This window comes from Ammodytes marinus, assembly GCF_949987685.1.
Source record: "Ammodytes marinus genome assembly, chromosome: 16".
NCBI lineage: Eukaryota > Metazoa > Chordata > Actinopteri > Uranoscopiformes > Ammodytidae > Ammodytes > Ammodytes marinus.
In genome coordinates this window covers 26333001-26355133 of record NC_137220.1, presented here as the reverse complement: position 1 = coordinate 26355133, position 22133 = coordinate 26333001, and the positions used below count along the sequence as shown (strand labels likewise).

At 41.6% G+C, this 22133-nt stretch overlaps 1 protein-coding gene across 3 annotated transcripts in view; it reads right to left on the bottom strand.

The window, feature by feature from the left end:
- Positions 1 to 22133, bottom strand: part of cyth1a (cytohesin 1a) — a 57510-nt gene that overhangs the window by 33473 nt on the left and 1904 nt on the right. The window contains exon 1 of one of the 3 annotated variants that reach the window (XM_080044722.1): positions 15759 to 15901. The exons of 1 other annotated variant lie outside the window; for it this stretch is intronic. In XM_080044722.1, coding sequence (XP_079900848.1) covers positions 15759 to 15840 — 82 coding nt within the window. In that variant the 5' untranslated portion in view covers positions 15841 to 15901. Of the gene's footprint in view, positions 1 to 5487; positions 5709 to 15758; positions 15902 to 22133 lie in introns of those variants that run through there. One more of the 3 variants, XM_080044723.1, reaches the window with a different exon arrangement.

Sequence of the window (22133 nt, the reverse complement as noted above, 5' to 3'; positions counted from 1 at the left end):
ACACAATACACAATTATCTCTTTCACATCATACATCTTAATTTGTGTTGTCCGAAGGGTGACGGAAGAAGCCTAAGGCTTATCGAGTCCCGCCCCCAAATGTAGTAATGTGCATTTAAAAAAAATTGGTTCATCCTAGCCTGAGAAAAGGCAGAAATAGTGTTTTATGGTATCACTGTCTAACCCTACATTTCCCCATGTGAGACATCACACATGGTAAAATGTAGGGTTAGGATTAACAGGACAGCTGGGCCAAGGGAAGACTGAGGGACGAGAAACTTAATTCATTATATTATAATAGCGATTTTATAAAGATAGAACGTCGGTTCTGTATGGGTGAAGTATTCCTTCAATATTGTGAGATTTAGATTTACGTGTTGGTGTGGTACACTTGGTCTACAGAAGGTCTCAAAATGGAACGGCAACCGATACGGTAAGCTACTACCGTATAATAATACAAATCTGCGTTTTTGCACACATTGAATATTCTTTCAGGAATACATTCATACGAGGAGCCAGAGCCGCCTTCATCTTGACAAACAATGTCTCCAAAGACTATAATCCAACAGGAATAACTGCCTTGGTCATGCTATCACTATCAGTATGGTTATTACTCTTTTTAAAAAGATGTCGTTTTAGCGATGTGTGTGTTTACTTATTGTACTGTGTGCTGTAGTACAAACACATTGTCTCTCCCAGAACAATATAGTTTTAAACTAAAAGTAATCCGCATTTTAGGAGAAAATTGCAAAAATCCAATGGAAAATCTAAAACATATTTAAAAAGAAATTAACTTATATATTGGTATTTGTTCATCTTCTTGTCTATTCTTTCCTATCTAATCATCTTGTGACCCTGCAGGCTTTTCTGTTCTGCCAATTTGAACGGTCTCATATTTTGGAGATTTGTCTGTCCCACACAAACAACATAATCACTGAAATCCTGGAAGCTGTTGTAGGCCTTGTATTTATGTGTGTCATGTCAGGCGTACGTATGCCAAACAATAGATTCGAATGTCACAAAGTCAACTTGCTCAAACCGATGTAGCGATGTTGCTTGCCTGAGAGAATATTAACGCCCCAGCCTGTTAGCTGTGTTAATGCTGCTGTGAAGGAATGCTAAGACCCTCTATGATACCACCCTCTACCCTTCCTACTACCCCATTACACCCTACTACAGGATGGAACCGGGCTGGGAACTGGACCCATCACCGTACACACAGCTTCAGTGTAAAGAAAACATACAGACGTCTCTACAGCATAAACATCCTGCAGCTGCATGCAGACACGCACGCACACACACACACACACACGCACACGCTTTTATCTGCTTTAATCAACATTAATTGTTTAAATAGGCCAGCGTGGAGGCTTCTCTATGTTTCCCTCAAAAGCGGAAGTACTATTTCTACCCACAATGCATGCCTTTGTCCTCAGATGCTGTTGGCCTTGATTCTTATCGGGGCTGTCCTATTATCAACATCCTCTCTCGCCAGTAAAACACACACACACACACACACACACACACAAGTCCCGTAAGCACATGATGGGAAAGCTGAAGGAGCCACCAGTCTTTTTTTTTCTCCCTCACTCACTTGTGTCTCTGTCTCTGTAGCAAAGCAGTGTAGGAATGTCAGCCCACGCACAAACTGTGGGATGTCACATTTCTGTCAAGCATATTGTCAAACTCTCCGCTTCCTGTTTGTGAACCGTTAGTAGGGGGAGGAGTGAGAGCTGTGGCTAAACCCACCCATCCTGTGGGAAAGGCAGTGAAATAGCCATTCTTCTTTCAACCCTTGTATCAATGCCATGGCATGTCATGTTCAAATGTGACTCCAGCAAAGCAACTATATACAGTGCCCTGCAAAAGTATTGGAACAGTCAGACTCATTCAGATGCTGTTTGCAACTGAATGAGGCTGCGGTGAAAGCCTGGAAAAGCATCACAAAAGAAGAATGCAAAAGTTTTGTGATGTCAATGGGTCACAGGCTTGATGCAGTTATTGCAAGCGAAGGATTTGCAACAACATGTTAAGTCTTATTCGCTTAAATTTATTTTAAGTCTATCTGTTCCAATACTTTTGCTCACCTAAAAATGTGGTGTTCCTTTAAAAAAAAATGCAACATTGGGCGCTCCGGTGGCGTAGTGAATGGAGCGCGTGCCGTGTTGGCTCCGGCCTTTGTTGCAGTGGTCGCGGGTTCGAATCCGACCCGTGGACCTTTGCTGCAGGTCATCCCCCCTCTCTCTCTGTCTCCCCATTTCAGCTCTGTGCTGTCAAAATAAAGCTTGAAAATGCCAAAAAATCATCTTTAAAAAAAAATGCAATGTTCTCAGTTGTGTATCAGATCCATATGTAAATACCTGGAAATGAAAGCTGAAATGTTGACCTATTGTCTCATATTCATATGTTGGTGTCAAACCCAAATGTTTCCAGTTAACAGCAAAAATAAAGGAATTGGCCTCACTGTTCCAATACTTTTGGAGGGGACTATAAAACTCCTCATGCACTGTTTACCTGTTTGACAAAGTTGCTAAATTGTCAGATTGTTCCAAATGTCATCCTTTGTTTTCTGAAAATCCACAAGAATATGATGTAAGCAGGGAGCGTAAAATGTAATGCACTGAAACTTTTGGTCTGACGTCAATTTCCTTCAGCCCAAAACAAATAATACACATGAATAGATTCTGAGAAAACTACGCAAGCAGACACCAGGCCGTAATCAAAGCCTCACCTACAACTGTGTTTGAAAAGTCAATCAGAAGACTTGTTTAAGGGGGCGCCCTTAGCTCAGTTGGCAGGGTGTCCCCCCCATGGGCCTCGGTCAGCAGCGGACCCGGGTTCGATTCCAGCCCGCGGCCGTTATCTCTGCATGTCACTCCCCTCTCTGCCCCGTTTCAACTCTGTCTCTACACTATCAATAAAGCATAAAAATGCAAAAAAAATATCTTAATAAATAATAATACTGTTTTAAAAATGCTTGTAGTTCCCCTACAATAGGAGACCATTTTGAATATCCAGGCACTATCAACGGGACTGATCACTGAGTTTTGTACCTGCATGAGGAGTATGATCTCAGGCATGTCTATACCTGTTGAACCTGAAGGGAGCGCAGAGAGAAAAATGAACAGCTATGGTAATATGTGGGAGACAGAGAGAAGGAGGCAGAAGTGAATTTTTTTTCAATCTTAAATTATAGAAGGACTGGGTGTGTGTGCTTGACTCAGACCCATAAGTGTTATTTACTAAATGAAGCCAATAGGCAGAGAGCATCTAAGCAAACTCCTTCCACGCTCCTGTCTACAGCAAGCCCTCACACACTTACAATGACAGAGAGCGTGAAACACAAACACACACGCCAGCTTCACTTCAGATATCAAAGTCATAAACATATCAGAGAGAGCCTTAAAGCAGCTAGTATTATGAATTCTTCCTCTCGATAAATTCCTCTTAACGATTACACAATATTCCATACGGTTCCATCAATAATCAACGAATCACACTTAATAAATATAGCTGCATGAATGTGATCCAGAAATTGTATTTTGTTTTGATGCAATTAATAACAATCATCTGGCGCCATATCTGAGAAAAAAAATATTGTTATAATCAACTTTACATGTTCTGATAATGCAAAGCCTGGGTTGGCTTTTCTCTTTTTATATTCATGAAATAATTTTTTTAAAGATTTAAGATTTCCCTGGGTCTGGGAAACTATGATTGGCAATTAGTATGTGTGCTGTGTTGTAGTCAAATAGGTCATTTATTTAGTTGAAAGATGATTATCATTATACGGCAGTTCTATCTAGCCGGACAGTGGTATTATACTGTACACCATTGTTATTCATTGACTGGTGATACCGCCCTCAGAACTGTCAGCAATGCAGCCTACTTGAGTGTTGCTGAGGCTACCAAACATGAGCCTTACAACAATACCCCCACTAACACTATTTAGTAAGTATACACATTAGGCCAATTGGATTACAGTGGTGACTACAGTATGAACACTGGACTGAGTGGGAAAAGAGGGCTACGGACCGATGCAGAAAGAAGGCTCAAATATGATTATGGGCTGATTATCAAACCACTGGGCATTTGTTCCAGGCAGGGCACATTGTTCTGGAGGCTCCATTAGAGCTCTCAGCACCACATCATTACAGAACCATTAGTGACAAGTACTTTAACTTCCCAGACCACCCACCCCTTAAGTGGCAGAGACAAATGGACCTCAAAGAAAAATCAACTGCTCCCCCCCCCCTCCCTTTCTATGTAAAAAAACAATTCAGCAGTGTGCCAACCAGGCTCTGCTAGGGCCTTCGAGGCCAAGCGTATATACAAGTTCCCCCTCTCTCCATCAGTAGAACAAAAGCAGCAGCAGCATATAACAGGATCAGTCAGCCAGAAGTTCACTGTTCTTTAACATGATTAACAGTGACGTAAGTCCAGGGGTGTTCATTAATGCTGCCAGGCTAATAACTAAAGCCAAAGGGATAAAAGCATCATGTGCAGCAACAAAGGCATGCGTGCTGAAGGACTTGAAAGTCGGCTCACTCATTTATTCCTATATTAATTCACTTTGTGGGGATAACAAATAAAATAGAATACTGAATTTCAACCATCCTTTTATAGCCTTTAAAACAATATTATAGCTGTCAGAATGGGCTTCTGTGGAGATAATGTAGTGATTTTAACCTATTCAAAAAGCCAGGAAGAATACAGACAACTAAAAAACGTGACATAGTGTGTTGCTAATAGGCTACCATCATGACACTGACTGAGTGACTGTCTGCTCTCACACCTGTTGCTGCTGCTAGCTCAGCAATTCACTGAAGATGTTTTCTCTCCCATGGGAAACCTGCTAAATGGTGCACCGCAATAATGTGTTGCTAAAGTAATACTATTTAGGTCTACACTTGGTTCAGAAAATAACAACCCACAGCACTAGAGTTGAAATAGGAAAACATGTTTATAGCCTATTATTAAACTGTGGGACATTGTTATTACCAATTGAACAAAAAAGAGGGTGGCTAGGTAGTTAATGATGAAATGGTATAGCTAACCTGTAAGGCTAGGTTGTTTTTTCTTTAACTCAATTGTGATTTGTTTTGTTTTTAATCCTCCTTTTGGCACTAGGCTATAGAAAAAAACAGTTATATTCTGATTGTATAAATGTTTTCCTAGCCTATGTGATTTTTAGGGAAGAAGTATAACCCCTCTAAAATGCTCAAAGTTAGCTCAGTATTCAATAGTGATTGTAGGCTACAAATGGCAGCGTAAACACTGAACATGGCCACACGCTCAAGCATTCAGTACAGCCTACTACACATAGCCTTCTTTTGAACAAGTTTACCCATGAGTTCGCCTCAGAGCCCCAGACTGAAGAGGCATACACATTTCGTTTACATGTTTTTTAAACCAAACACAGCGACGTGAACACATTTAAACCACATTCAGACGAAGGACAAAGTATATCCTTGACTCTTCCACTCACCTACGCCGTCTTCCGACTTTAACACCATGCTTGTCTGCGCTTTGTAGCTTCGGGTTCCAGAAGTTTCCTAGTTTCCGAGTGGCTTAACTTCGACCAGATACCGGTACAGATAACAAATATTGAATATATGTATTTGTTTTACTCAAGTCGAGTTAACGAAGCACCCTCCGTAAAGGTTTCTTCGGTGAGTGAAGGGTGGCTCTCTCTGTCGACAGCTCAAGGGAGTGGTTAGGAGAGACGGAGGACTTTAACCAACCAATGTTTCCTGCGCGCGAGTCTCTGTCAAATACCAGCAGAATAATAGAAACACGCTTCCGGCCACGACTTTCACAAAAAAACCCTCCTGAGAAAAAAAAAAGCGTTGGAAAGAGATGGTTTGACCTCTCTCGTGGCTTGAGTGGGAAATGGAAGTAGCCTACTCTCTTTAAAAACATAATATGAGTTTCTTTTTCGATTAATTTTCTGCATTGGAGTTAGTAAAAGACAAAAGGAAAAAAAGGAATGTATGCTTGAAAACAGGTCCATGCACTTTTAAATAAATCCCTTGTAGATTATAGGAAATGTTAGGGTTGAATTGAATATTGGACTCGCTGATGAGGGAGGTGCATTGGCTTACTGGAGTAGGCTACTATGAAAACAATATTGCGTTGTGCTATGTAGGCCTATTTGAATTAATATCCATCAAAATACAATTCTTAAACTAACCTTTATTCATCTTTCATTGCATAGCCTATATGTAGGCCTATCAGAAACACTTGCCTCTTAAGTAAATTGAAGATAGCCTAACCAGTTTTTCAAAATGAACATTGTGTTTTTTACAAGTAGCTTATAGTTCATTATCTAGGCTATAACAACCTATATGATTGAAAATTATTTTAAGGAATGGCTGTTCTGTATCCGGTAACAGTCTCAAATTGCTGCTAGCTTGACATTGCTCAGGCTAAAGGTGCAGCAAAAGGGCCAGATGACGAGTCTACCTCGGTCTGCGTTCCACCCTGTTGCCTTGGGCACTGCTCTCTCTCTCTCTCTCTCTCTCTCTCTCTCTCTCTCTCTCTCTCTCTCTCTCTCTCTCTCTCTCTCTCTCTCACACACACACACACACACACGCACACGCACACTCAACTGTTGTCGGGACAGGGTTGAGTGGGGGCAGGGAGACCTGTGCAGATAGACACACACAGATTCAGCCGTTCACTGCTGCTGATCTTGCGTAGGCCTAGTTTGCTGCGTTTAGTTTCACCACATCCGCCGCGAGACGTGCATGCAGTAACATTTTTACCACGGAATGGTATTTGTAATGTAAAATCAAGTTCTTTAGAAACGAAAAAACAACAACATCTGTTCGTCTGTGGCAGGGGTGAAGGATAATAAAACACTTGCAAACACCTGTTGAATAAATCGTAGGCCTATTAGGCTATCCATACAGAAATTATTTAAGGTCTCATCAAACTTAATCTAAATATCATGAAGTGGTATTTATGTTGTGCCATTTGCTATTTGTTCTGGCTACACTTGTATGGAATGATCAGCTAAATAATTGCTTGTCATTACACTGTTATTAGGCCTATAGGCTACTGCTAAAAGTGTGAGATCACTTCCACAATGCAACAGCCACATAGACTACATTTGTGTCATTCATGGTGAAACTGGTTCTACCAAATCCTGGTGTTACTGAGCAACATGTTTAGTGTTGAGCACACACACGCCCGCACACACACTGAGTGTATTTCCATGGTAAACTGCCTGTGGTGCATCTGATGGGAGTCCCTTCAATTTAGCAGAGACATTTCTTGGCAGCATACTTCAGGCGTCAGAGCAAGCCAAGCTGTTTGCTCAGCACCTGCTGGAGATAGGGGGCTGAACCGGTCCCTGCCTGTTGAGGAGCGAGGGACGGCCAGGAGGAATTCTGCGCCCACAGCCAATGAAAGAAGTCAGGAGAAAACCCCTCCTCTCCTCTCTTATCTTTTTTTCATTTTCTTTTTACCTCTTCACTTCTATCTGATCCAAACACTGAGATTCATCACTTTTGTGAAGACACATTGGCTCAGAGAGAAAAGGAATCAAGAAGTCATTAAACAACACCACTCTTGAAAGGCGCTATGGTCTGCATGGCCACTTCATTTTGAGTGGCTGGTCTTCAAGCTGTGCCCCGATGAAAGCCCCTGTTGTGCTGCACAAAACTCAACATCTGACAATGCAGTCTGTGTTAAGTGTACGCTGTTCACACAAAGTTCCAATTCATTGTCCCGTATTCAGTCCCCCCTTTCCTCCAGAGCACCTCTGTAAATCTGCGCTATAACACCCAGAGCAAGAGAGCTCTTTGACCTTTAATACGAAGAGATCCTCAGTTGATATGAGGTCTACGGGTATTTTCTCCGATTTTACTTCTATAAATACCTATTTCAAATGTGCAAGAAGATCAATTATACCAAAGTGTTTTATATGGAAATCTTCAGAACACATTAGGCCTTTGTTTTCTGAGGTCTACTTGTGTCCTAGACCATTGTATATATAAATAATTGGCTTAAATGCTGAGAAATGAATTGCGATTTGTGTGAAAGAAGAACATTTAGTCATTCTGTTGAGTTGTTTTGGCTCTTGAAATTGCTTCTCCTAAGCCTTAGCCTCAAAACCGCAGTGGAAATTTTCCAAAACACAGTAGGGGAGTGCAAAAAAAACATGACTAATATAAAATTTGGTCCAGACACTTTTTTGTTGTCTCTACTTTCCAAAAACATTAGGAAATTAGGGTGTATTCACACATGCCGTGTTTAGTTCGGTTGAAACGAACTCAGATGCACTTCTGCCTTCGGTGCGCATCTTTCAGGCAGGTGTGAATACAGCAATCGCACTCGGGTGCGGACCAAACAAACGCTCCGAGACCCAGCTGAAGAGGTAGTCTCGATGCGTTTCCAAACGCACTCTGCTGCAGTTCGTTTGTGGTGTGAATTTGTTCGGACTCGATCCGACCCAAATGCAGGAGGCACTGTGCCTTTTCTTTCTTTTCTTTTTTAATAAATAGCCGTCAGCTTCACATTATGGGAAAGTGTTGTTGTCACCATTATTAGGAAGATTAGTTGTGGTTTGACCGGGAGCCCAGAACAATATAAATGCTGAATGTGTTCAGCGATCAGATGAAGGAGAGGGGAGCGTCTCTCGCACAGTGCCAACAGGTTCACGCTGCGCAAGAAGTGTGTTTTTATTTTGCTTCCCATGTACGGGACCGTCAATACTATCCCCGTGTCAGTTTGGAGCTGAACTGCGCCGACCCAGCTGATACACAGTTTAATCAGCTGAGTGTCAGCTTGAGCCTATTCTTCTCGCGTGACGCGCATCCAGCACCAAAAATACAGTAAAAATGATGTTTCACATCGTAGGCTACAAGCCACATAACGTGGCATTGACATAAGGCTACACATTATGACCATATGAAACAACAATAATTTGATGTTTTTCCTCTTTATTTATAGGTTAGATGTAGGCCCTTTTATTATTTTTAGCCCCATATTATATCAATGATATATATTTCGCAGTTTAAACTTCGTGCTTCCTGTTTCTCTCCACCCCAGAATGTCTGTCCAATGAATGAATGACCTCAGATCACGTGTGGTTTTGCTTCGTAATGCTGGTTCACTTGCAAAAGGGGCAATATGAAAGTGGACCACACCAAACAAAAAAAATCAAAACTCTATTTGGTCTGGACCAAAGCAAGTGCACTAGCGGACTTTCCCAGTGTGAATACACCCTTAGACTGAATGAAGACTTTGAACCACATATGATGATTCATGGGATGTATACTAATAAAAGAGGAAGCATCACAAAACATTTTTCAAACAAACCATTAAGTAAATATAAAAACAATAATAACAAACTACTTTCACACTATGTATATACTCTATGCACTATTTACAAGCTAAGTGGTAGCTGGGGAGCTTCTGGGTCTTGCTTCTCACGGTGTTTTCTAAGCCTGTAAGGGACTGACAGTATCACGAGAACATTCCCTGGAAACAGGAGGACCTCTAGTTTGAGATGATGTTTTCATGTTCAGCCATATCTTCAGGGAGACATTAATAAAGATATGCGCGCACGTAAATAGACCTCAGAGGGTTAACACAGTGTTGTCTGCAACTTCCCGATCCACACAAAGGCATCGTTAGCCTCATAGCATAATTGTCTAAATCACATTTACTCTACTTTTACTCTACTCTACATCTACATCTACTCTACTCTACATCTACTTTTCGTTAGCCAAATAGCATAATTGCCTAAGTCATATTTTAAGGGTTATAGAGTAGGGTAACGTAGATGTATAGTAGAGTAGATGTAGAATAGAGTAGATAGAGTAAAAGTAGAGTAGAGTAAATATGATTCAGGCAATTATGCTATGAGGCTAACTACATGCAGATCCTGGAGTGGACGTGACGTTAATAGAGTATTAATGGATCAGTTCTGAAGTGTAACAAGGGTTTTCTTCTTTCATGTTAAAGGATGCCGCTGGAGAAATTCCTCAAAAGGACAAAGAGATTTTAGAGTATGTTTTTTTACTTTGCAGGACAATTGAAGTAATACAATATGCCAAAACCTTAAACCATGGCCTTCAAAGCTTTTCATAAGCCTTCAACACCTTTCTGACATATCATTAAGAATATACGCTTCACAAAGGTACCATTTGCACAGATATTAAACTGGATTTGATAATACTGGCAGGTTATCTGTGCTATTATTATACAGTAAAGATGGAGCGCCTTTGGACAATCATCCAGCAGCACGGGGGAACTCTCTCTTTAAGCCGCTAAATCTGCATAAGCTGTAAGTAGCTCACTAACCCCTGGGAGCGTGTTAACCTTGCACAAGCATCGCTCATGTTATGAAACAGCTGTTGTTCAGTCCCGGGGTACTCTGTTAAAGTCTGTGGATTAGAAGTAAAATATCCTGGTCCTGTTTGAAAGGTGCCTCCTATCGAGTAAAGTTCAACCAACGGGCATCTATCTACCTCTGTCTTCCTCTGTCTCTATAGGTCCCTCAAACAGCGAAAAGAGAGTGTGTGTAGGGGAGAACGGGGTTGGTAGGCACACTTTTTACTCTAGTGTGAATTGCGCATCACCAAAACATATTTCAACAGTCATTCCTACATTAAATTGAAGCTTAAGGTGTTGGCTTGACATGTGTATCCTTCTCAGTTCCCAACTTATTGTAATAAAGAAGAAATGAATCATCAAAGACACCCTGACACATTGTGAAAACCAACCCGTGTGACATATAAGCCCGTTCTCCCCTACCATATCCTCTCCATGGAGGTCAATATGTATCATCAGCAGGGTCATTTCCCACAGGCCAAGAATACATTATAATAACAAGTAAACTGTTTATTGATGCATAACAAAATTGGAATGCCCCTAAATGAAAGGAAATGAATAAGACTTGTGACTTGCTACAGCTGTGTCAGCTCCAGGGCAATGTCGTGGTCGACTCAACACACATCATTACTTTAACCATTATTGCACAAGTGGGTCATTCGTGAAATAAATCTGAGGTTTAAAATGAGCCTGAATAAGATATTAAACTGTAGGCCTACTAGCAAAGTGAGAAAAATAAGCGTCTACCATAATGCTATGAGAAGAGATGCTAAGAGTGACCTCTGCTGGACATCTGCAGTCATTACAGTATACCCTGCAATGAAAAAATAAAAATAAAAAGAGCACGAAGGGAAATATTTTATAACCGAGGTAAATAAATATTACTTATCACTAAAACATACAGGATCCATAAAGTGCAGACATTACAACATAATTACCCACACAGACCTCTCATATTTCCTAACACTAAGTGGTTGGGTGTCGGACACTTTGAGTCTGAGGCATGTTGAGCAAAAAACGAGGTACGTTTCAAAACACCTGTTTGAAACCAGCAAACAGCAGGCATGAATAATGAGGAAAGGTTTAATACACATTGCAGACGCTACTTGGCATTAGCTGCAGCTGGCCAGCAATTATAGGAAGCGTTTGATTGCTGTAATAGCCAATAAAGGCTTTTCTATTGACTATTGAGAAGGGTATGAATAATTGTTGACATGCCACTTTTTGTTCAAATGTTAATAAAAGCTGAAATTTTTTTTTTTCCCACAATGATGCATGTTGTACATCGTCTTATTATCTTTTGGGAGAAGACTGTGTCATTTCCAATCAAGAAAAGGCCTGCTGGTTTCATAAAAGTAACTTTAAGTCAAAATCTGTCAGGGGTATGAATAATTTCAGTTTTGACTGTAGGTAAAGAGACCTTTAGATCGAGCTTCCCAGCCATTTTTCAGTGCAAACCGGTGTGGTTTATGATAACATGAGTCATATAAGAATTACAATCAAATATGTAGCTCTTGTGTCACTTTTCGTATATGACTGTGGGAGAAAGACTCTGTGGGCGGCCAATCACAAACAAATTTTTTTTTATTTCAACACATAACATGCTCTCCACGGATCCTTTTACCTTCTAAATCTTTTCCTTTTGTAGCAGTGTGTACAGCAAAAACCCACCAAACCTTACACAATGATGACACACAGAAAGACTGCAGTTGGAAGCCATGACTTTACAAATCCCTTTTAGGATGAGGGTGTGATATGCAGAGGGCTCCTGATGAATTAGGACATGCAGCTGTCGAGAACTCACTCTTCCTCGGAGCTAGACTCACGGCATTCTGCACTGCACACACTTCTGCACATTGACATTGGTCACACACCAAGGCACCGTTGCTGCCTTGGTTAAACTAAAATACTGCAATTCATGAGTCTATCTAATAAGCTGAAGGAATGTAAACCAAAAAAAAAATCAAAACTGATGAGCCATACATCTCACAGACAGCCCAATAACACATCCATAAGCATTATTTCACAGTTCACCAGTGTGCCGGTTCGTTTAAGGCCATTTTATCAAGATTAAAAAAACAACAACAACTCTGAGAAAAACAACCTATTAAGGTTACAGAGCTGTGTGGATTTCATCTGCCTCTGTTTGTCCACCAACGTCCAAAACATGTCAAACTGTGTATTGCCAGTGGAATACAGTCTGTTCTGTCTCAGTCACAGTCAGATAAGATATAAACATCGGGATACGACTGATCAATCAGGCCTTTTGATCAGTGTGCAGCTTACTTGATCATCGCACAACGTTAGAGGTTTGCATCCAGACTTGGGGGTTTGGGGTTTAACCATAAAAAAGGGTTGGGTGTTAAATCTGAGTAAAGGAGAAGAAGAAGATATCAAGTATGGAATATCATCGTTGTTTGTTCAATAATCACTATCAATCGGTGTCCAATTATTGTTTTCAAGGTATCATCATTTTTTCAAGTAAAACAATTTGAAATCCTCTGTCCTCTGCACCCACACACAGAGCAGGTGATGGCGGAATAAGACATGGACAAATACATATTCTTTGTTTTCCAAAAAGTCAGTGCAAAATAAATGAACAATAGCTATGTAATGCTGTGATGTTGTGCATGTTTGGGGGCCAGTTAGACCGCCTGTCAAAAAGGCCCAGGATCTCCTAGAACCCCAAACAGAACATCAGGGTTAATGGTGGGGAAACACTTTTGTAATCACATTAGCATCATGACCCACTGTCACAATTGCACTGTACCCTTCGCTCAACAACGAGCTGATTTGGCAAATACTCTCTCTGCCTGCTGACGGGCCAATTTTTAAGCTCCCAAAGACATCACATCTGTCCTCAGCTGCCCCTGGAGCGCCACACAACTCATACTCATTTCCATGTCAGACAAAAACCAACCCTGCTTTCCGAATCGCATACTCGTTCTTTTTTGTATTCATACTACATACTACATTTGATGATAAAAATAATCTAGTTCGGATGCAGTAGGCATACTATTGGGACATACTTTTACTTATTTATTTCTTCATAACATTGCACCTTGATCTTGCCTCTTGCTTTTATATCCGTTGCATCCCCGTTTGTTTTCATATGGAGGCTCCGTTGATGTGACGTCACTTCAGGTTTGCAGTGGATTATGGGTCAGAATCGCCCAAATAGGATGCTGTTTTCAACACTAAAAATCTTGGCCGGATGTAGTAGACATCCGGGTCTTTCTCACCATCCTAAATCAGGCCACACGAATCGGGACATCCTAAATCTTTTTTCTAACATACTAAATAGTAGAAAGTATGCGATTCGGAATGCAGGGCAAGGCAAAGATGCGGGCACACCTGCCCCATGGCATGGATGTACGGCCCCTTTAGAAACTGTGCTGATATTAATCATTTGAATTGCATGTCTGCTCTAAGTGAACCTGCTTTCAGTCCCAGCCTGTGTGCTGTATAGTGTGAAGATTAACTGGGCATGTTGAGTCACATGTTAGAGTGACTGTGAACGTTAGACTCACAGTAACATTAACAGTAAGGAAAGGGCACTGACATAACACTGTACATGTGGTTAATTAATATAGATGCAAATGGGGAGCGAGTGAGTACATTGTTTATTTTCTTTCAGCAGTTCAATGCCATCGTTTTAGAAGTGATTTAACACAGTGCTGCTGATACAATGTGAAGTTGCTGGACGATGCCACTAGATGAGTCATGCGTGAATTACTGACTCGCACAATTCACGATTAAAAACATTACCACCAACACGTACTAGAACACCACCCAATATCTTCCAGTTTCCAAAAGTAATAGCTGCCATCAGAACATGTACTTTTAGGTTAGGGTTAAATAAATTAAGAATTTGAAAAAAACTGACACTTGCAAGTGGATGACAGCTGACATGAAACCCTTTGGGGATATATTGCTTTCAGCCCACAAATAGGACTGGATGCGTAATATATTCAAATATCAAAGCATTTCTTTGTTCTAAAAAGAGCCTTTTTTTCAATCTGTGACACTCTCCCGTTCCAAATCACATACTATTTATTTTTACTACACTACATACTAAAGTACAGAAGAGTTTAAGGGCCACAGGAGGGGGAAAAAATCAGATAAGGAAGTTTTTTTTATCATTATGTCGAGAAATGTCAAGAATAAAGACGAATACTCCAAAATGCTATCGGAGTAAGTGGGGCATTAATGCATTTTCAGCATACTACAATTGACGTGCATATATTGGGACATCCTAAATCTTTTTCTGGCATACTTAATAGTAGGGAAGTATGGGGATTGGAACGCAGGGTCAGTTCATGATACCAGAACAATCCGGATCACTTCCCCCCTTGGATATCCAACACTAGTGGCACACCCTCCTTCCACGCAGGTTCATGCTGCTGATTCAGGGCTTTTGAAATCACTGAGACAGCACAGCTTCCCGTTGCTAACAAACTCAAGTCAGCTGATTCACCGCAAACCCAGCGAGGACCGCCTTAGTCATGTCAACACAGTCTGACGACAGGGTTTTAACACACTCTCCCACACATGCCAACCCTACACACACACATACGCATACGCACACACACACACACACACACACACACACACACACACACACACACACACATCACACTTTAGATCTTGTAAATCCTACAGAGGATAACGAGGCACATTTGGAAGAAGTGTTTATCAAGGTGTTCTCTCCATCCCTGTTATCATAGGACAGAACAGTAGGCTATTGGACAGCAAGAGACATTCTGGTGCACAGCAGAAACACAATAGGAAAAAGGCTTGGACTAACTGGCTGATGTTGTCTGGGAAGTCCTACAGTATGTGGATCTGCTACATATCTTAATAAGCGCAGACAACTTAATTGAAATTAGTTTGGCGGTGGATGTTTGCAAGACCGCTGCTGGAGATTACCTCTGCTTGGCAAGTAATGTCATTAGCTTTTCGCTCTCTCGCTCTCTCTCTCTGCCCCTCTCTCTCGCTCTCTCCCCCTCTCCCTCTCTCTCTCTCTCTCTCTCTCACACACATTAGGCGCAACTTAAACCTTTGAGCACACACAAACCGAGAGAGAGAGAGAGGGGGGGAGAGAGAGAGAGAGAGAGAGAGAGAGAGAGAGAGAGAGGGAGAGAGAGAGCCTTCTTAGACATGAGAAGCTCCTTCTATTTCCGTCCAATTGTTATCATGTCTGTTGATGTTGATGATTTTGTGCCAGAAGTCACACACAATCAACAGGTTTATTCCTTCACACGCCTCCAAAACTCACTCCAAACTAATGGTGAAAGCCAGAGGGTTCTCTATGTCACAGAATATACCAATACTACTACAACACATGCCAACATCCAACCAATAAAAACACAACACACTGTATAAGGCCTGCAGACAGCTGTGCCTCAACTTTACCTGAAGCTTGTTGGTCCGGCTTCACTGCTGGACACAAGAACGTTTGAAGGCTGGATACGCACAGTTCGCCGACCGTTCCCATGGCTCAGCTGTCTGATATGTCCGAATCTGTGTGTTTGTATGTGTGTGTGTAGGCTTTGTGTAGGCTTTGTTTGTGTAAGTCCCCTCCTTGATTGAAATGGAAGAACATAGGAGGTTGTTGGAAGGCCAGGCTCCCCCCCCCCCCCCCCCCCCTGCTGTGGCTGCTGGTAGTCACCCAGCTGTTCAGTCCATAGAAAGAGGCTGCTGGGTCCTGCTCCGTGATATCACTCTCTTCTGATTCAAGTAATCCCTCCACGCTCGTGATGAAAGCTCACGCACCTAACTACTTTCTCTTCCCCCACTCGATGAGAATGTGCAACTTGCTAAGCCGGGGAAATCACTTCTGCTTTCTCCCTGTTCCCCTTTCTGGTGTCTCAGCCTCCCTCCATCCTCCTCTGCATGTCTCTCTCTCTCCTTCTCTCTCTCTCTCTCTTCTCTATTATCACTTGCACTGTCTTGCTACTTTCCATACTAAATCAAGCAGATATTCTTAGACCGAACACACTGCACACACGCAAATGGAAAAGTAGGGTTGAATTTTTACGTGTTAATGTTTTCTATTCAGTTGGTGTCGAACAAGTTTCTCTGATAGAAATGTAGGAACTATGTTAGAACAAAAAGGTAAAGTTTTACCGGGATCATCACGGCAAACGTTCAGCTGGGCATCGGTGTGTTTTTATGAGACAAAGTGTTTGAGTTCCATGATCTCTACACTACAAATAATTGTTTTGGCTTTTTGGAAAGCCCTGTGCTGTACATAATAAAAATCCAGATTTCATTGTTGCTTGGCAACGCCGGGGGTAGAAGAAATCATTTGCTCCCGGGCAAAACACTGTGAGCCATTTTTGTTGATTCTATTATTGTAACACCTAGAGGTGATGAGCAGAATACAATTGCATTGCAGGGGTCTTGGAGCCACACAAACACACGCACGCACGCACGCACGCACGCACGCACGCACGCACATAACTATAACTAGATTCCTGACAATGGTTTTCACTCTTATCCACTGATCTACAGTTGGTGGTAATGCGCCAAGCTATGCAGCAATGCACAAGCAAATAAAAGGAAGATGTAGAATTCTAAGAAGTAGTAAACAGCCACTAAACAATGCAGGATTTAAAAAACATAGGCCATGTTTTATGATGGGGAAAAAGCAGGGTTTATAAATACACACTTTCTTTTGGCACTGAATGCAAACTTGAAAACCCCAATGTAAACCCACAGTGGGGGGCGCCCTTAGCTTAGTTGGTAGGGCGTCCCCCCCATGGGCCTCGGCCAGCAGCGGACCCGGATTCGATTCCAGCCCGCAGTCAATCTCTGCATGTCACTCCCCTTTCTGCCCCATTTCAACTCTGTCTCTACACTATCAATAAAGCATAAAAATGCCAAAAAAAAATCTAAAAAAATAAAGAAAACCCCACAGTGTACACCTAAGGATATAGGGCCCAAAAGGTGCCCAAAGCGCCAATACACAATGACCATTAAAACATTAGGTCTGCTGTTTGGTCTGCTTTGGAAGATCATTTGATCACACAGAGCTCACGTGGCTCCACAGCTTTGTCCAAAACTGCCAAACAAGCAGTGTTTAATGAAGGGTTGGGTTTGGATTTATTTTTGGACATAAATATTCATGCACATGCTCAGATTAAAGGTGAAGTAAGCAATTTATTTATGTTAATAAAAGTGTTAAATACAGTGATCACTTATAGTGTGCGCATTTCATAAGCCGATCTCTCAGTCACACGCTCTGCATGTAATCAGCTAATAAACTTTTCGGGGATCCCACTACTGATAACCAATCAGAAGAGAGAACGCTACAAACCGGCACCCGTCTCACTGCTGGTGCATGTGCAGAGCGACAGAGGGGTGAATTTGTATGCGCCTACAATGGCGGAGCAGGTAAAAATCCTTCCCAATGTCTGTTTTGATGGTTTTTATCATGTTTTATCACACTTACGGATCTGAGATGATGCTAGATAACTCGCTGCTTGAAGACCGCAGTGCATTAATGTGGTGACGTAGGGACGAGCGAGGGGACTGCTAACTGCAGTAACTGACAGGAAGTTAGCTAAAAGAACCATTCCGCTTACAGCACCTTTAACTAATTCCGAATAGTCAAAAGTCTTACATAAGAAAAAAAACACAAGGCATAAGGAAAAACAGCATCCTATCTGCAAATCCACATTATTGGATTAGAGCATTAATCCTGTATAAAACAACATTTTCATATAGCCAATGTTTTAGAACTGATTGTACCACCTCTATCCAGATGGAGGGTATAACGAGGCAAACATCTCCATTCATCAGGAACAGTGTGCTGCCGAGATGGGACTTTCCTCTGCACAGTCCTGTGTGTGGATGTACAGTAGTCCTGTCCCCAACTGCAACCCAAAGGAGCACCCAGCTTTAGGCCGTTATGCATACATGCCACCTGGTGGACAAGGCATGGAACAACGCCTTCATTCTCAGCTCACCAAACAGGCACAGAGGGCCTCAGTCACACACATTCACGCAGAAAACACTTCAGCTGCCTCAGAAGACTGCTTTCCAATCCCCATACTTCCCTACTATTTAGTATGCCAGAAAAAGATTGAGGATGTCCCAATACATGCACGTCAATTGTAGTATGCAGAAAATACATAAATGCCCCACTAACTCCAATAGCATTTTAGAGTATTCGTCTTTACTCTTGACATTTCTCGACATAATGATAAAAAATCTTCCTTATCTGATTTTTTTTTCTCTCCAGTGGCCTGTAAACTCATCTGTACTTTAGTATGTAGTGTAGTAAAAAGAAAAAAGTATGTGATTTGGAACGCAGGGAAAGATACTGATGGAAATGGGTAAACTTTCTGTATTTTCACACAGCCAGAAGGTAGATAAGTCTTTTTTGTGATGAAATAGGTCCACCCCCCTCCCCTCTTGGTTGATTATAAGGACATGGAGCCCCGCTGAACTGTGTTGGAGGAACTCCTACATAGCAGACTAATGTTAGCATCACCCCCAGTGACTAACACCTGGCTCGGGGTGGGAGCAGGGAACAGGCACCTATGCTGGTAAACAGAGAAAACTAACAGAATAAAGCTTAACAGGCTAAATATACACTGAAACATTGAGAAAACACATAAATATCCTCCCATCTTGGCCTCTTGTATCCACATATCTTTGCGATTGCTGTGGATTTGATGATGAAAAACAAAGATAATTTTTTTTTTATGTTTGTTTTAAGTTATTTTTCAAGACCAAAGTCTATGCAAATGTTTCCTTTTGCATAGACTTTGGATGTGTCAGATTTCAGCCTCCCCATTTTTTTGTTTTACTTGTCAGTTTATATAAGGATTGGAATAACACACATCTTCACAAATCCACTGGGGATTTCTGCTGAGGATTTTGCCTTTGACAGTTTTTCTCGCGACTTTTCTTTGAACGTGAGAGTATAGCTCAGTGCTGGAGTTAGGCCTGTCTCTCTCTCTCTTCATATGAGTAGCATTGTGCACAGTAGAACAAAAACAGCATACAAAGGCAGGCAGCCAGAGGCAGCTATATATCCCTGTCACTCACTCAGCTGGTGGGGAGGAGAGGTCGAAACTAAAGGAAGAGATGACGCCCATAACCACATCAACCACACGTAAACCTGCCGTGATAGCACATTCACGCCTATAAACCGCTGTACTGTTTCCTTTGCGTGCACAGATGTCCTCATGCAGAAAACTAAGTTGCACTGAAACAATAATGATAAGAAAACGTATGAACAGAAGAAAAAACCACACACATTTGGCAGCTCAAAGTCTTGGAAAGTGAGTTTTGAAACCGAGCAGCACCCAATGAATCCCCAAGATAGCTGCTTTTAGGGCACCACCACCAGCACCTAGCAACATGATTGGAACTTGGGGGCTAAAAAACACAGAGGTGTGCTATAATCCGGTCATACATTTTAAGAAGTTGACATGCCATACGTCACCACTAACCACAAGGCTATCCAGATTATCCTAAAACACACTGGAAGTCTCCACACAAAATAGAACCCATACTTCTATTGCATAAGTTTAGTCTACATTAATAATGAAGGTAAGGGGCAAACACATAGCTCTACCAAAATAATAAATCCTGCGAGTGCCAAGGCCTTGACAGCCACGGTTGGATTGCGTCCCTCTCAGTTTCATTCTTTCTCAGTCTTTGATTATGCTAAGCAGTCAGGGGAAAAGAGGAGAATATATGACCTAATACTCATTCATATCCACCAGCCCCTGATTTGACTAAGTAGGTGTCAGGGAAAGGCCTAAAGAGCTTGGGCACATCCCCTGCTCTTGTGCCTCACACTTTTGAAGATTAATGACATAATCAACCCATTATTCAGCTGGATTCCAAAAAAAAAGGAAAGCACTGACTGGCAAAGGAAGACAACTTGAAAATAAAACAGGACTGTAAGTGTGCAGAGCAAACCATTGGGCATGGTGCTGTCCAGGGGTGGACTGGCCATCTGGCATACCGGGCATCGTCCCGGTGGGCCGGCAGGCATTTTGGGCCGGGCCGGGTCCATTTATTAAAAAAAAAAAAAAAAAAAAAAAAAAAAAAAATCCTTTTTTTTTTTTTTTTTTTTTTTTTTTATGGACCCTCGGCTGTGTGACTTGGCCGGGCCGAGGGCCCTTCCCTCTCGGGAGTGCCATGGACATATAATTGTGCGTGCAGGCTGTCAACTTCACCTGAAAGTTAAATAAAACTTTGTCCCAGGCCATTACTCATTATGATTGGTTCTAGGCTGGGCCTGGCCCAATCACACACACAGCAGAGGGCCGCCCATTCAGAGGCTGCATTAAATTGTATTATCATGCATTCAACTTCTACTCCGTAATTATGAGCATCTGACGATGGTCAGTTACGTTCAGGGCCGTCGGACTGCGGACAGGCTTGGGGGGCCCAAGGCAGAGGGGGGCTGCACCCGAAAAAATATATAGGGGAAGGTGGGGTGATTTGTGCAACTTTTTACTCAAAGTGATTTTAAAGTGAGGCCTTGACAGTTAAGTCTCCAACTCAAATATGTACATATATTTCAGGATGTTGTGCATCCCTGGCAATAAAAACTTTGGATCTGGAATAAACTGTTTAAGAAATATAGCTTTCGGAAAAAAAGTTGTCTTGTCGCACAAATCACCCCACGTAGTGGGGTGATTTGTGCGTCATTGTGTCACAATGACAAAGTCACCATCATCATCTTTCTGGCCATCTGAACTCTCATCAGTGGTGTCGTTAAGTGGAATTGAGATGTCACTCTCTTCTGAGCTACTGTAGACAATCACTTTCTTTTGGTGACCAGCGTATACAGCCATGCCACTGGCACAACTCTCAGAAATGTACTTTGCACTAGTTGCTCCGTGCTTGTGGAACCAACTGCCACCTGACAAATGTGATTCCCCCTACATTACTGCCTTTAAATCAAGGCTCAAAACCCATATGTACACCCTGGTGTTTCCTCCCCATTAACCTCTGCACTACTTACTTACCTCTGCACTACTATCTGTGTTTATGTGGATGTATGGGCTTTACGTCTTTTATTTTGGTTATTGTTATTTTACCTTCATTGTGTACCTACTGAATGCACTATGTACAGCACTTTGGACAGTGCAAACTGTCATAAATGTGCTTTTATAAATACATTTTACTTACTTACTTACTTATAACTCACCCAGGCCCTTGCGCACAAATCACCCCATCCCCAGAATTTTGGATAATAGGCATGATGCAGCAATTTAGGGTTGACATTGTGCTAACTATATAGACTCAAAGTGTAGCATACCAAAGCACTAAAACATGTGTCAAATGTTTTCAAACGTGTCTATAATTGTTCAGACACAATAATCAAAAAACCTTGATCATGGAAATTTTACTTTGAAAGGCAAAACACAGTTTTTTGAGCTTAAATGTGCTTATATCTTATTCCTTGTGTCTCCCTTCTTTACAGGATGAGTCAAATGGATGGCTCTTCTTAAATATGTGGTCACATTTCCAATTTCTTCCACGGTTTTCTAGAAACAAGGGGTTTTGCAACTTCCAAAATGCACAAATCACCCCACCTTCCCCTATATATTTTTTTTTTTATTTTTTTTTTTACTGGCTCAATATAGGCCCCTGATCTTTGAAGGCCCAGAAAAACGTTATTTAGGGAAAAAAAAGATTTCATGTGCCTTTCATTCGTCAGTACATTTATGTTATTTTTTAAATAACATTGTTCGGGGCTACGAAGATCAGGGGCCTATATTGGGCCATTAAAAAATACAAACAAAGGAAAAAAAT